This window comes from Lytechinus variegatus, chromosome 1 (genome assembly GCF_018143015.1).
Source record: "Lytechinus variegatus isolate NC3 chromosome 1, Lvar_3.0, whole genome shotgun sequence".
NCBI classification, from domain to species: Eukaryota; Metazoa; Echinodermata; class Echinoidea; order Temnopleuroida; family Toxopneustidae; genus Lytechinus; species Lytechinus variegatus.
In genome coordinates this window covers 94,690,724-94,707,287 of record NC_054740.1, presented here as the reverse complement: position 1 = coordinate 94,707,287, position 16,564 = coordinate 94,690,724, and the positions used below count along the sequence as shown (strand labels likewise).

The 16,564-nt window shown below is 34.0% G+C and overlaps 1 protein-coding gene across 1 annotated transcript; it reads left to right on the top strand.

Moving 5' to 3' along the window:
* Nucleotides 1–697: 697 nt before the first annotated feature.
* Nucleotides 698–9,575, top strand: LOC121429271 (F-box only protein 16-like). The gene is made up of 8 exons (XM_041626261.1): nucleotides 698–892; nucleotides 3,129–3,164; nucleotides 3,870–4,076; nucleotides 4,638–4,802; nucleotides 5,328–5,545; nucleotides 6,004–6,169; nucleotides 7,081–7,261; nucleotides 8,290–9,575. The coding sequence occupies exons 1-8, from the start codon at nucleotides 782–784 to the stop codon at nucleotides 8,355–8,357; spliced, it is 1,152 nt and encodes a 383-aa protein (XP_041482195.1). The 5' UTR covers nucleotides 698–781; the 3' UTR covers nucleotides 8,358–9,575.
* Nucleotides 9,576–16,564: the final 6,989 nt, after the last annotated feature.

Below are 16,564 nucleotides of genomic sequence, written 5' to 3'. Positions count from 1 at the left end.
TACTAACAGATCACATGAAAAATAGGAATATATAGGAGAAGCAATCAGAACAATTGCAATATGATGATATGCTGTTTCGTACGTTATATAATAATATCCCTGATGCCCCCTTGCCCTCGCCTGTTACGCCACTGCCGTAGACCTGTTTCACTGGAATAATACAAATATTTAAAATTCAATTGTTATAACTTCGTTATTTGTTATCTGATTTTGATCAAATTTTTGCCTTGTGAATTTTACTCTATTTGAATATAAATATCTCCAGCCTATAGCTGGACCAACAATTCCACCCTGAAGATGAATAATTCATTTTATATATAAAATTCATCGTGGCCCATCGATTGTATTCTTCGCACGCTAACTAGGTTAATGAACTAGATTTCATCCTAGTGCAGATCATCTAGGGCCTACATGCTATTGACCGCGATTTCATTATGATATCCGAAGAGCAGATCGACGGTCAAACTCAAAACAGAGATCGAGAGATACTGTATATTATTTTTTGTCTTCAACTTAATTTCCTTTGCTGTCTAATATTTTTGTCACTTCTCAGCTTTCAGATGTTATGTTTCTCTCTCTACTCTGAATTTGCTGAATGATCCTCGTTTTGTCCCCCGGGATTGGAGGGGGGGGGGTACTGTGGTTGAACATCTTTGCCTGAACACCACCATAGAAAGAAATAAAAATAAAATATTCAGCATCTTCAGTGTGAGATACGGCGTTCGTTGGAAACGGTAGAATGGACCCTAATTTTTAACTAGATCTATAATATTTTTGCACCATGGCTTGGTCAGGTGAACAGAAGCGGATAGAGAATAAAAAGAAGAACTTAGATACGAGAATAAAATTCAGTTCATGGACTCCTATGAACCATGCACCTACCAAAGACAAGGTGAGCTTAATTATGTACCGATATAGGCCTATAATTAGAAGGCCGTAACCCTAGCTAGGGCCTAGGCCTAGTCCCATCTATTGATAATTATAGTAGGGTGCGTAAGCAGAGCTTGGTCGTTCGATCACTTTGACGTGTGTCCGGACAGGTTGTGTGTCCGGACGATCAATTTTAGAAAGTCATTTGGAAAAATTTGCAAGCGAAGTTTCATCAATTTTTAGTACAAAATGTTAGGAAGTATTATAGAGAACAAAATATAAGAATTAGGGCCTAAGATGATTACTTCCATTGAATTCACATTTTTACTAGTGTGTAATCCAAAGACAAAAAAAGAAGGCTTCAAAAATATAGTGTCCGGACACCCGACCCCCCATCCTACCATGGGCGAAGTTCGTGCAAGCTCCACTCCAATTCACTACCGCTACACTACGCTCCACCTACCCGAACGTCGGGACGGTGAACTCGATCAGATATTCCGAGTGACAAAGGTGGGATGGAAATGTTAAAATTGTAGAAAAAAATATAACAAGAAAATAAAATAAATTCACCACTCATTCAATGAACAAGGTTATGCATATGCTCTTCACCGTATTTCACTCTGTGTCCATCCTCCGGTTATCCTCAAAATTGGTGGTTTTAGGCCAGCATCTTTTTCCTCACATGTATGTATTATTTACGGCCGATTTCAAAACATCGCATGCGATTGGTTTGAACTCCGACCGATCGCATGCGATGTTTTGAAATTGGCTGTGAATAATACGTGTGAGGAAAAAGATGCATTTTTTTTTCATCATGTTACCATAAAAAAATTGGATCTAGGAAATTTATATTGCATTAGCGCTGCTCGCATATTATCATGCCAAATATTAAAAAACTTTTAAAATCCATTACTCTCTGATTTTTTAATGGGTTTTCATTTAAAATTTGGCAATATTTAACTCTATTTTTTTCTGCTTTTATTAAAACCAACATATTGTCAGGGTCAACTTCCCCTTTAAGTCTAAAACAGAGAGGATGCCCATTCCAGCAAAAAGTTGTCTTGATTTTAATGGATCTTGACTTCTAAATAGATAAATCAAATGAGCACAATGTCAATGATGAAAGATTCATAAAAATAATGTGTAAAATAAGAAAGATTTCATTTTCACTTGCAGCCTGATATCACCCTGTCTGTGTTGAGTCTCTAGAGTATAGAGGCAACTTATAGTGGAGCACACACCCGGGGGGGCCACTTACATTGACGAGTGGATACCATGCGAGACCAAAAAACACGTAAAAAGGATGTCTTTTTCACGATAGGGCACGTTAGGTACGTATCGTGATAAGGGTGTCAAAAGCACAAAGATAATGAAAAAAGGGTATCTATTTCGTTAAGGAAATAACGTGTTTAGGGTTGAATTTGCGGGGATGATAAAACAAAATTAAAATGTTTTATAAAGGATGTCATTTTGCCCCAACACTTCGTGTTTAGAGTCCGATTTGCTCGAGGTGTAGAAGGTGGGGTCGTACTAAACCAAATAAGGTAAAGCCGACGACCGAAAGACCCGTAACAATAAAACATTCCTGTACTTGTTTAGGGGTTCATTTCAGGGAATATTTGCCTGATCTAATCTACTATTAGAGCATCGGTGGTAGCATTTGTCTCATCCACAAGCGCTAACATCTAGCCACCTAACTCGCCAACAAAACAATTACCTAGCAGTTTTTTCTACCTTTGAGTTCCTAACACCAAGTGTCTACCGAGGAGACTACTAGGGCGTGAAACAGGCCCTAAACGAACAACAACAACAATATTTGCCAAGAGTATCGTTTTGTTTCCAATACTTGATAAGGGTAGGGTTTCACACGCAATACTTGTTAAGGGTTGATTTTCAGAATATAGAAATTACGTGTTTAGGGTGCTTTTCGAGACCCCTTGGTCGCGCATGGTATCCACTCGTGAATGGAAGTGGCCCCCGGGAGCACACACTCTAAAACAATTCTTAATTATATCAATTTTGTAACACAAATACCTAGTTCGGTTCATTTACATTAATGATCTGTTTTTCATTATAATGTAAAAAGTCATAACTCTCTTATTTTACTATTGATTTTGATGAAATTTTTAGGATTATGCCTGTATGAATTTTCTCTATTTACATGTACATGTATTCAAATGATGTTCTTTTTTTGGGGGGGGGGTTCTTTATGATTGTAAACAAGTAATTTAATTCCTTTAACATGTTTTTGCCAACAGGTATTCGAAGAAAGGCGGGAAGTCATCCAAAAATGGGTAAGGAACCCAAACTTTCATTTTTATTTTATTCTTGTTTTTACTCTTTTTCTGACTGTTTATTGTTGTGCTACTGTGTGTGAGTGTTAAAAATAGTTATTAAAACAAATATGATTACCCCGGTACATAGCTTCTTGAATTTACATACTCTAGGCATAACAGTGACGCAGCACTATTGTATGAGGGATTGTAATGACTGAGTGAAATTTTTTATCTTCAAAAGTTTATATGCTTATTTCAATGAACACCATGATAATCATGATGATTATTCCTCTGTCATTGAGAGTCAATACTCATCATCGTAACTGTTAAATTCTTCTCATTATCATTAGTGTTACATATGAGTAGTATAATGGTAATGACTTAAACAGTGATTGCACTCTGTTAATAGTTCCGCTACTTTTATCCAAAGTTAATTCTCTGTGTAATAGTATAAAAAGCTTAATAGTCAGTAATGCCATATCATGATTGTGATGCTTATTATTATAGTAATATTTTTACCATTCCCAGTGATTTGATTAGTAGAAATATATGCCTTGGAAATACTATTAAAGTGCAAAGGCATCAAAGTCTGAGACTGAGGCATGGAACAAGACATGTAGGTCTTTTAGTATGGCGCATGAAGGCTAAGGCTGAGCATCAAGGCACCACGATGCTGATATGTAGATCTCTCATTCAGTTCCTTCAATTCTTATTTTGTTTCAGTTTGACAAATGGACAGATGCACAGAAGAGAAATGTGATAGCAGACATCGTGGACCGTTGTACAATGTCCCAGCTCCAATACACCAAGTCATTGGTCAAGGTGCAGCTGCCAGTTGAACGTGTGGACTTCACAAGGGTATTACCTAGAGCACTCAGTCTTTACATCTTCTCGTTCCTGGATCCTAGGAGTCTCTGTAGAACTGCTCAAGTGAGTCAAAGACATTGAACTTGTTATCATCGTTAATCATGGATTTGACTGATATTGTCTGAGAATGACAACCTGGCAATCATGATGTCCTTTGTGACATGGTACCCACAACAAACAAGAGAAACTTCAAACATTTTAAAACATTTTGCTTTTACCCTGGTACTTATTACTAACTGGAAATATTTGACAATTCATACTTCACTTGATTCCTAAAGTGATTTCCATTTTTAGTGGATTTGATTGTGGATTTTGATCTTGATATGATCTAACTATGCGCTTATTCTATTAATATTGGTTTGCAGACATGCAGGAAGATAATATTTTACTTTATTATGAAGGTAAATTATCTCTATTTGCTTACATTGTTTCAGTTTCTAAATATTTGCACTACTTCCTTACTTTTCTTAAAATCATATTCTGTGGAATCAAAATATAATGCTGAGATTATCTTTGAGAAAGAAGTATCAAATAATTGAGTCAAATATATATCACATTTTGAAGTTTATTAGAATATACAGATATGATTACCGGTAATAATGAATTGTGATATTCTAAAACCAGGTTTGTTGGTACTGGCGCTACCTGACTGAGTTGGATCAACTATGGATGCCTAAGGCACTCAAGCTTGGCTGGTATCTGACATTCACTCCTAGCGTGTACGAGACAGGAGTCTGGAAGCGACACTATCTGGAGAATGTTCGTAGCTTACACTATCTTCCTCCAAAGGTGAGAAGCATATGATCTGTTTTAGGCTCTAAATGGTAAACTCATTTTGAGGGATTAGATTGAATGTTGTTTATCTTGATTTTCTTGAAAATAATAATAATAATAATTATTGTTGAATATGTACAATGTTTCAGTTTTATTCCATCTGACTGTCCTTAGTTCATTTACTTTTAATTTGGCTTGTCCTTTTCCACCCTCTCTCTCTCTCTCTCTCTTCCCTATCTTATATTTCCTCTGATATAATTTGTGAAGAAAGAATTATCAGAGTTCCTCTCTTCACTTTCTGTTTTACTTCCCTCCCTTGCTTTCATTTTGTCATTTCCTTTTCCCTCTCCCTACCTTATTTCATGTCTCTTTTATGATCTTATTTGCCAGTTTCACAGCTTTCTAATATTACATAGGATCTGGTATTAACTTTCGCCATTATTTTATGATTGCTACACTACCTTTGATCATAATCTAACAGTTTTTAAATTTCAAAATTGACAGGGTAAAGAGTTATTTTGTTTTTCTCATTTCTTGTAGGATGCACCAAAGCAGAAGCAGGTTACAACAAATGGCCAAGGTAACAATGAGAATGACCCCAAGAAGACTGTTACCCCACCAAGAAAGACTGCATGGTCCACTAAGAGCAAACCTCCAAAACCACTCCAGCATAAACCTTGGAGGGCCAATGCCCCTGTTGCCACGGATACACATCGCAATAATTATTTGGATAATGAGGATGAATTGTTGAAAGCAAGGTAGTTGGTTGAGTAAATTTGCCAAAACAAAAAAAAGCAAAGATCTTTACTTTTCTTTTTACTTAGACTATGCTATCGAGACAATACTATAGTTATTTGAAATAGAGTTTACCTCATCCCCTCCTTTGTGCCACTATCCCTCAAAGTTTTGTATTACCCATGTTTAAATTGTGATAAAATCCATCTGCATTAGGTTCTTAAATGTTTTAAACTTCTACATCATGATGTAATTCTATTTATTGTAATCAAATACTAGTAATAAGAACTTGTTTTCAGTGCACTTCAATTCATTTATTTTCTCTTTCAATCTTTTTACATTTACAATGATAGTTCAATAGACATATTTACAAAATATAATATATAAATCATTTCTATAATACAATAATGCTATGATATCGACCATAAGGTTTTACACTATACCTTTAATCTCACTTGTAAAACCACTATTTCATTCCTAGGCAAAGGAGAATGGAAAAGCTTGAAGCCAGTGGGAAGAGAAGACCACAAAGTGCAATGACCCCTGACAAAACGGGAAATTCCCCTCACATCAAGAGTAGTAGTGCATCAAAAACACTCCCATCAACACAGTTTAATGCTAAGCTTAAAAGAGCAAGATCAGCTTCTGTAAGTATGCTCAAAGTGTTTAATATGTCCAGTATTATTATGATAATAATAATATATGATAATTTCATAGTGCCATTTCCACTTTGACAAAATAGCTCATGAAGAAAACAGGGAAGAAAACTGAGAGAAAAATAGACAAATCTGTAATTTAGAAACACATTGAAACAAATAGGACTTCACGTTGTTATAGAAAATTACAGTTTGCATAGTCATGAACTATATTAGTATGATAGCTTGCTAGAGAACAATTTAGTTTTAAAATTTACTGAAAAATACAGAGGAATAATCTTGTTTTTCCTATCAGAGAAAAATTTGACAAAAATGCATTGACAACATCAATTTCTTGGTTTTCTTCCATGTTAAGCAGGAGTTGGTCCTGACATTCAACATTTAAAAGGACAAGTAGCATTATATCCATTATTATTTTGAGGAGTAAACCTAATGTTTTTTTTTGGGGGGGGGACGGGCAGGGGGGTCTGTAATTATTCCAGTTTGAATAGTGTGAAGTATGCTCCTTATATGATCATACAGATTTTTAATTATTGAATGGAAAGTTCCTACTGTGATGGGAACCAAACATGATATTGTTATTGAATATATGATTCTTACATTCCTCATTCCACAGTATAATAGAAATGTGTGAAAATTGGGAGCATTCCCAAATATTTATAATGTGCTGATATCCAAGGGGTCAAAGTTAGTTATTTCAAAGTTATGATTAGAGTTACGTAGTTATTTCACAATTGTTATTGAAGTTCCATTCCATAAGACAAACTCTGCTGGAAAGAAAGACAAACAGACATTTAGTTAATGTTTTATATTGAAACATATATGTACAAGCTCTTAGTACCATTTACAATACAGACAATAAAACTATTACTATTTTATTTTTTACATTTACATTTACTTAGAATATTTCTGCTGAATCATCCCATGGTAGACCAGATTGGGCCCAGTCCATGGCTGGGGGCGATGCCTCTAAAATGACAGCCAATCATATAGGCGGATTGGATGCAACAGTGAGACCGGCTCCAGTTCTAAAGCCATCCCGTTCAACCAATGCACTAAATAGGACAGAGAGAGATCCACCCAGTAAGTAAACATACATTGAATTCAAAATAAACTATTGAGGTAAAATGACTACACTGCTCTAGCCATTGTCTCTTATCTGCTGTCCTCTGGAATGCTTTACCAAATTCAATGAGATATCAAAGTGATTTATGTACATTCAGGAGATCCCTCAAAACATATCTTTTCAATGCATAAAAAACTAACTTTGAACTAATGGTCCAATCTAAATATCTCGATTACTTTATTCTTATATACCTTTCACTATTTCTTCTTTAAGCGCATAGGGACATGCTATGCTATGTGTGATGCGCTATACAAGAATTGAGCATTATTATTATTATAATAAAAATACTGAATGTGATTATTTCTTTAAGTGCCTTTCCTAAAAATATGCAAAGTTCTTCAAAGAAAGAAGAGATAAAAAGGAACTTGAACATAAATGTATATTCAATAGATAAAAAGAAATAACAAAGAATATTAGCATGATAGGGGATTAAAGGTCTACCTAAAGAATGATGGCCGTTGAAACAAACTGGTTTTTACAGAAAGATTTGTTGTAGATTATCCTAAATATATTTCTTATTAAGTGCACTTGTTTCAAAGTGTTGACACTGTTCACTCATTCTTAATGGAATGCACTCATTCTTAATGGAATGCACTCATTCTTAATGGAATGCACTCATTCTTAATGGAATGCACTCATTCTTAATGGAATGCACTCATTCTTAATGGAATGCACTCATTCTTAGTGGAATGCACTCATTCTTAATGGAATGCACTCATTCTTAATGGAATGCACTCATTCTTAATGGAATGCACTCATTCTTAATGGAATGCACTCATTCTTAATGGAATGCACTCATTCTTAATGGAATGGTGATCATGTGTTTCACTATTTGAATCTTTCTGCATCACTGATTTTTTTGGAAAAGATATCACTCAAGTATAAATTGTCAACATTACTCCTAAAAAGACTCGTAATTTTTAAGGTCAAATTGATATTATCATGTATTATTCATTATGTTAATTTTCACGTTTGTCTTTTGCAGGTGGAGTTCATTTTGCAGTGAAGGGATGGAAAACAGTTGAGTATTCAGATGATGAGAGTATAGGCTGATGATAAACATCCCTCCCCGATAGGTTTGTGTGCTGTAATAAAGATGTACTGCTGCTTAATTATAAATTGAAGAACAGGTGCATAATACTCTTACTCTTTTGAATAGGGATGTCTTTTACCTGGCTTAAGATCCGCCTCCAAAATGTTCGTTCTCATATCTATTGTGGCCAACTGCATAGGATTACCATGACAACTGGGGCTCAAGGTCAATTTGGAACCAAGATATTCATGGTAGTTATCTCATTGTGATGTGAACTGGCTTTTGAAATGAAACAGTACTTATGTTCATACTTTTTTTCCCCAAACAATTTATTATTTGTATTCTTTGTGAAACATAATTCAATTTATGGCAGTACTTACTGCAAGACTTGAAATGATAATTGTCATTTTGAGATTATTAACGTACGTATATATGTGGCAAATAATAAAGTAAATTCACAATTGTAATGAAGTTTTATTTTCCGATTATCTTACTACCTGCATTGAATGAAAGTAAGAAAAGAAAATTCTTCAAGTTTGAAGCAGAAATCAGACAGTGCAATAACCAGGATTATGTTTTCTTTTTTTTGAAAGAATGTGAATTATCCTTGATTTACCTGAATTCAGCAATTCTAGAAGTGAGCAATTGCAATCAAAGTTCAAGACCCAACCTGTCTCCCTTTTCCCTGTTTTTGACAATAACAAGTGGCAAATATTTGATTTTTGTCATAAAGATCATTGAGTCAGATCAGGTACATGGGTAGATGCTGTCAGGAATCATTCTTTTGTGAAAGGATTGACTCATGTCTTAATAGATGGCTTTATCATTATCCACTTAGGGGGTGTTGCAAGAAAATATTTGCAATTAATTGCAAATATTCTATTGCAGTTTTACAAGTGAAAGATCAAATTTAGCTCGAGCAAATGAGATTACATTCCTTGTTTCGAGGAGCAGATAAGCAGTCAATCCCAAATTTGCAATTAATTGCAAGACATATGATTGATTTAGGGACCAAAATAGACTTGCAAATTGATCGCAAGTTTCTTTGAACACCATATGATGATCTTAATTCTCAGGTTGTCTAATGTCATCATGGCTAAACCCACTTGATTTCATGTCAAACTGGTCTAATTGCCATTCGGTCCAAACATCACTTGATAAACTTTATAATAATAATAATTGGCATTTATATAGTGCTTTATCAATCTACGACTGTTCAAAGCGCTTCACAATTATTATTACCCGGTCACTGGATTCATAGCATTTCAAGCAGCCTGTTAGGCGCAAACTTGCTAAACCAACCACAATGACGGTTGTTTCCTACCGGTACCCAATAAGCACCTGGGTGAGAGTGGCAAAGTGTGGATTGACGCCTTTGCCAAAGGGCGCTAGGCCATGGTGGGATTCGAACACACGACCCTCTGATTCCAATGCGAGAGTCAGAACCGCTACACCACGGCGCTTCCACACTTTATCACTTTTTTCTAAAGAAAATATGGTTTATTATGAGGTCAACTAAATATTGTTGACTGAGTAGTGTGAGACCAGGTGGATATTATACAAAATGGTAAATGGTATAAATGACAATTAGATCAAATGGTTAGAACAGTTTGGTTGTAGATGAACAAGGATAAGACCATATGGGATGAGACCAAATGGAATGTAAACAAAGTGGGTGCACACTACATTCCTTGGTTATTGAATGAAATTATGACTTCAATGTTCTTAAAACTGCCTTATTTGATTCAAATTATGTTTTCTTTGATACTTTCTTAGAGTAATCACGATGTCATTCTTTATAATCTCAAGTCACCTTGCTTTGTACATAATGTGAATAATGTCTATAGATTTTTATTTTTGTATCAAGTATTTGTAAAGATGTGTGTACAGTGTTAATATTATTTGACAATATTGATAGTTCCTATTGTCCTAGTATGATGGTGTGTGTTTTGTAAATAGTGAAATACATAATATATGGTAAATCAGGGTGCTGCATAAACAGTCGCTGGATTGCCCGGGGCAAGTACTGGTAAAACTTAGAGTCGGGCAAGTGTTTTGAAGTAAAGACCAAAACTACTTGCCTGAATTGGGCAAGCAAAATTCTCACAGTAGAATGACCAACATTATGGTTGATATTGTCCCTAATTTTGGTCATGGCAGGCAAGATAAAATCACTTTGGAAAAAGAAATGCAATAACAAAGTAGATCAGTTCATGTCAAAAGAGAGAAAAAGGTCAATGGCTTATAAAACCGCAAAATTTTCGTTTGAAGAGGTAAAACTTTTTTTTTGCAATGATAGATTTTTGGGCAAGTATATTCCAACTATTTAAAAATTTACTTGCCTGACTGGGCAAGTGCTTCTAAAAAGTTATGTAGCACCCTGGGTAAATGTTATCTGATGTACCACTTAAGAACAACAACAATTTGTTCTCATCTTTATAGAATCTTGTGAATTCCCTAGTTAGATTCATTATGATGCAATTTAAAATATTCTCAGCTAGAAAAATAAAAAGATTTTTTTATTGGAGATATAAGCAATAGAGGCATGGCAATAAAGATTGCAGTACCATGATATTTTAATGCATGACCTATCAAGTAAAATTGCATTTCATTTCCCCCTCTTTTTGTGATTTAGTAGTTTATTAGAAACAATCCAATTTGACAGCCTCATATAAAATGAGTTATGAGAAATGGAGGTGTTCAAGGGTAATGTGATGATAATAATTCAGTGAATCATAGTCTTCCCTTCTTTTGTTTTGATATTCCTAATCAAACTAAACCAACATGTAGCTGTAACCAATGAGAACTGTGTTTTCCTGTCGCCCAACTGCTTGAGATTTGAAACCACAGAAATCTAAAATCCTACTTCAGAGATTTAATGGAGACTTATTTGATTCTGTAGATGTATATACAGTGCGTATCAAAAAAAAGTTTACACTTAGAAAAAATGCTGTAAAATCATACATTTGTCATATTCTGAAGATTTTTCCACATTTTATCATTGGTACAGATCCATTTAAGCAAATGACGATATAATTGTCAAAAAATATTTCCGCTTGAGTGAGCACCACTTTTGAAAAGTTAGTGAAAAATGATTTGCGCAGAACTTTGAAATAGTTATGCGAATAAAAGTAGACCATAATCATGGAGAACACATGGAATTTAGTTGTAAAATTGATTTGAAGATATCTTTTACCCTTTTAAACTTGTTTCCTTACCCGAAACACTTCGAAGAGTGCATTGAGCCCCACCCACTCCCCACACACCGAGGCCGTCGTTACGATATTTGCTTTACACTGAGCTCTCATTTACATGAAATGGCTTAGGCTTGATTTTTATTTTGTTAATCATTTTCAAGCTTGGAAAAAGTGTGGAGGAACAAGTATTAAATGAAAAATTGAGTGTAAACCCACTTTAAAAGATAAAAACTTAGTGCAAAATGCTGGAGATATCTGAAATAAACTTTTGTTCAGAATCAGTTATGTCCCCAGATCCAGCTGGCACAAAAAGGGTGAAGGCTGTGCTTACTACATGTTGAAATTTCAATTTGGGTGGCAAAATTGCTACAAAATGCTTGAATGTATCTGTTTAATTTTAGTTGACTAAAATTGCAAGGGAAATGTATGAGAAACGTTGTGCAGGGTAAGATTGATTTCGCCCTTTCCCCTTGACACAGCGTGAAAACAAGCATTTCTGCGCAAACAGATTTCTGCGAGCTTTACAAAAACGGACAGTGCTCACTCAAGTGTAACATTCTGTCAAAACTTTTACTTTCATCAGATAGATGAGACCCAAACCAAAGAGTGTATGTGAAAAAATTACCCACATGTTGTATATTTTTTAATTCCCAGGGCTTTTTCAAAGTGTAAACTTTTTTTTGATACGCACTGTAGATGCAATCAATATTTGTGTTTTATATTCAAGTAGATCCCAACAAACTTTGTTTTGGTTAACATATAGATCTTTATTTGGAAAGCTCTAGAATAGGAGTTTCTGAAAAATATGAGAACAATGAAAGTGAGCTGGTAGCTTAAACATTATATTTGGAATTGACTGATTAAACCTTTTTGCTATGTGGATTGTGGATATTTTTCTAGTATTTCAAATGTGTTTATTGTACAATAATAACATTCTTAACCCTAATAAGACTGGGTGAGGGGGCTGATTCAGCCCACCTCAACATTTTTCACGATGAATCTGCCGCGCAATATTTTTTCCCCGCATTGTTCACTGACTTTACTTTCAAGTCTCTTGCAACTTTTTAGACCAAAATTGGTTCTGAAATGATAAGTAGTTACATGCAGACCTAAAATTGCTCAAAAACATGAATTCGTATACAAATCCAATGCAAGTAGTGTTTTTAGCCAAAATTTAGTTACGTATCATTATTTTCTTTTTTACTAATTATTATCATTTGCTTTCATCTTGTTTGTAGTCAAAATAAAGTCCCGGCCAATGTCCATTGAGAAAACAATAAAAAACAAAAAGTTGAAAAACATAGAAATACATAAGAAATTCAGAAAAAATGGGAAAAAAATAGAAAATAAATGTGATATTGATTTTTTTAAAGTTCATTTGATCAGAATCCTATAAAGAGTCTGTGAACCAAAAATGAGCATTTTAGGGGCATTATTTAGTTAATTAGAGTAAACTTGTGATTTTATGCATAAATTAGAATAATTGATTTTCACAGAATTTGTTTTTACTGTTATGAAGCTTATGTCATGGGTATTTAATGTGGATGCCAATTTTTGTTGCAATCAACAGCCGAGATTTATTCAGCCCCCATCTTCTTAGGCATCAAAATGGCCCAGTCTCTTATGGTTAATGAAGTGATATTGCTTTGTATATTAGCGATCCTATTCACTTTTCTTTCCACATGTGTTTGCCGACAGACAGGCTGTTCTAGTTATAGGCATATGTACAGGTATTTCAATTGATTTATAACAGTACATTACTAGCAAAGTTTCACTGTAAGCATGTAAATGTATTATATTTCATCTAATTTTATTCATTTATTCTATTCTAGCCTGTTTCATTTCATTTATTTAAATCACATATCTAAATTTGCCACTCTCCACCCAAGGGTAGTGTATGGGGCACATTGATATCAATTCATTCCTTGAATTAAATAATCTTTAGGGAAGCTTTGCTTAACGATGAATAGTCTATACATGTATGTATCTTAATTATCCTCTATGATGGATATGTATGCACAAATCAAATGCACCTACTTTTCATGATCACTGTATACAGTACATTGTGTACAATAATCTCAGTAAAGCAATTTAAGTATCATTCAAGAGTGTAATTTATGGATGCTGTGATATAATGGGAAATGCAAATAAGCAATGTGCAGTGTTTTTATGATGTATTTTTTGTATTTTGAATTTTACAAGCAACTTTTGAAGCACTAATTCAGCTTTTAAATACACTTGAATTGATATATGTTTTGTCTGATTAACTGTACATGTTCTATGTGTAATCATGTAATCTTATTCAGTATCTATTGGTCTCTTTTATAATCATGCCTTTCTTTTATGATTATTGCATTGTGACTACTATGTTTAGTAACTACATGTTTCTAATATAGGGAGGGATTGACAGAATGCCAGTCATTTATGTGTAATATGTATTGTTGCTTAATGCTTTAGCAATATTAATACCAAGCTACAGTCTTTGTTGAATAAGCTTGCATTTAACAATTGGCATATTAAAAATCTAACATTTTGCAAATTTCTATGAGAATATCTTCTCAGGTTTTGCTTTTGTTCAGGTGAAATTAGATGAAGTATCCTATTTTTAATGAAGTTCAGTAATTACTTTAATAACTCTTTCTTTGCATCATATGTTTTTTTCTCTTCTCCTATTTTGCTTTCTTTTTTTCTCCCCCTCTCTCTTTATCTATCTATCTATCAATCTATCTGTCTGTCTGTCTATCTATCTATCGATCTATCTCCCCTCTTCTTTCACCCCCTCTCTCTCCATATCTCACCCCTCCTCTTTCTTCCCCTCTCCCTCGCCCCCCTCTCTCTCTTTCTTTCTTCCTCTCCACCTATGCTGTCACATCCTCTATCATAATTTCTTGTCCTTCGCACATAAAACAACACACGAAAGCCACAATTAAAATAAAGATACATTTTAATTGCACATTCAATGGAAAAGTCACACAGAATAAAGAGCTATACTTTGGAATATAATACGATATAGTATTTATAATTGCACTAAAATGGATAATATTACAGATTTTCATTTTGTGAAATTATCCCATCTGGAACCTTGAAAAATAAAAACCTAGATTTAAATTTTCTCTGGTAACAATTCCAGTGTAATTCTCTAGTTCACCTAATTTATCTGAATATTGACACATCTGAATAAATTGTAGCGATAGGGTAAATTGAACAACCCCCTTTTTATTTTTACAAAACACATTTTATCGAAACATTGTGTCAAGGTTTATTTTATTTATTTTCATTTCCCCCTTTTGTAAATAAAGGTGTGTCAAACATCAGATATCATATTCAATTAATAAAATGTTACTCAAATTTGGATTTGGTGCAATGTAGTCAGTGTATGGGCTTCAAATAATAATTTGCAGTCACTATAATATGAGGCATTACTTTGAGTCTTGTAATCATGGAACTAAAATTTTGGGGAAATTCGAAATAAAATTAGTTGATGACAGTACAAGACCATTTTAACATAAACAGAAATTGGCGGCAACGGGGGACCAATCCATGATTACTTAATGATGAAAAAAGAAAGAAAGAAAGGAAGGAAAAGAGAGGTTTCTTTTTCATGCACATCTATTTCTTCCATTTAAAAACACCTCAAACACTGCTTTGTTGATTTCGTCTTCCTCTATATGAACAAAATACACCGACCTCACTTCTTTTTTAAATAACTTTTGTAAAACGTGTAACAGAAAAAGTAGTTCACAAACTCATGCAATTGGTACATACCCTAACTGTCAATGATTTTAATTTTGTTCTCGAATTGTAGAGAATGATAACTTTGTTCATACCTATCCCATATATACCTACACCAATCAGATTCAAAGGAAACAAAAAGGATAATGAACTTGAATCGGGAGTAGAGAAAGACTGCAACCGAGTAATTCAATGGTATATCCATAGTTTGAATACACTGGTTATAAAAAGATCAAATATTTATATGCAAAAATAATCTTAAAGTCTGTAGGTCCTATATATACATGAAAGATAAGAACTAAAACGAAATATCTTAGACCACGTCTGTTAGTTTCAAGATGATAATTTGGGGCTTGCACATACATTTATATACATGAAAATTACTTTTGCATGAAATAAAAATGCCAGAAAAATATTTTTTGGAATAACGCTTTGACATTTACAGAAATCCAGATATTTTTTATTTCTTAAAAGTCAAGTCCACCCCAGAAAAGTATTAATTTGAATCAATAGAGAAAATCAGAGACAAATTCAAACAATCTAGAAGTACTTAAACCAAAATCAATGCGTAATCCAGTGACGTAAAAATGCTGAGAGTCGATGATATTTCTCTGTCACTATTTTTTTCCAGTTGTTTTTATTAATTATATAATCAGGGGCGGATCCAGCTTTCGCCAATAGGGGGGGCCGAAAAATATTTTCAGCAACATTTTTCTCGATTGGCCGCCATAATTCTATTTTTTGTTGGTTTTTCAGGGGGTAGTCCTAACTAAAGACTGAAGTTTTAAGTATATGTTAGTTTTTATTGTTATAAACAAGATAAGGTATCTCATGTGGTCATAATATATAATGCGAGCGCGAAGCGCGTGATAAAAACATTCTTTGATATTTTATGTCCTTAGAACTGAAGATTCTGAGCAGTTTTTATAATCATGAACAAAGATAAGTATCCAACTAAACAATGCGAGCGCGAGCCGAAACGTGAAAATTAAGGGACTCAATTAGGACTGTTTTTAGTGATTAATGAAGAGGATACAAGTATCACCAATTAAATAATGAGAGTGATATTCCGACCTGAAAACTGGACGGTCTAAGCGCGTTTTTATTTAAAATTAAAGAACAAGCTTGTGTGTCTCAAACAATTAAATGCAAGCGCGAAGCACGAGCTTAATTTTTTTATTATACTGACATGATACAGGAGCATTTTGACAAATTTTGGAAAAAATTTCCAAAGAGGATAGGTATCTCACAAAATAAAACAATGCGAGCGCGCAGCGCGAGCTGAAAATTTTGATATA

Excerpts from the sequence above, each read along its gene's own strand:
- LOC121429271 (XM_041626261.1), top strand. The coding sequence starts at position 782 with ATGGCTTGGTCAGGTGAACAGAAGCGGATAGAGAATAAAAAGAAGAAC. Across the intron at positions 4,803-5,327 it reads TACACTATCTTCCTCCAAAG|GATGCACCAAAGCAGAAGCA; the intron begins GTGAGAAGCATA and ends CATTTCTTGTAG. Across the intron at positions 6,170-7,080 it reads AAAGAGCAAGATCAGCTTCT|AATATTTCTGCTGAATCATC; the intron begins GTAAGTATGCTC and ends ACATTTACTTAG.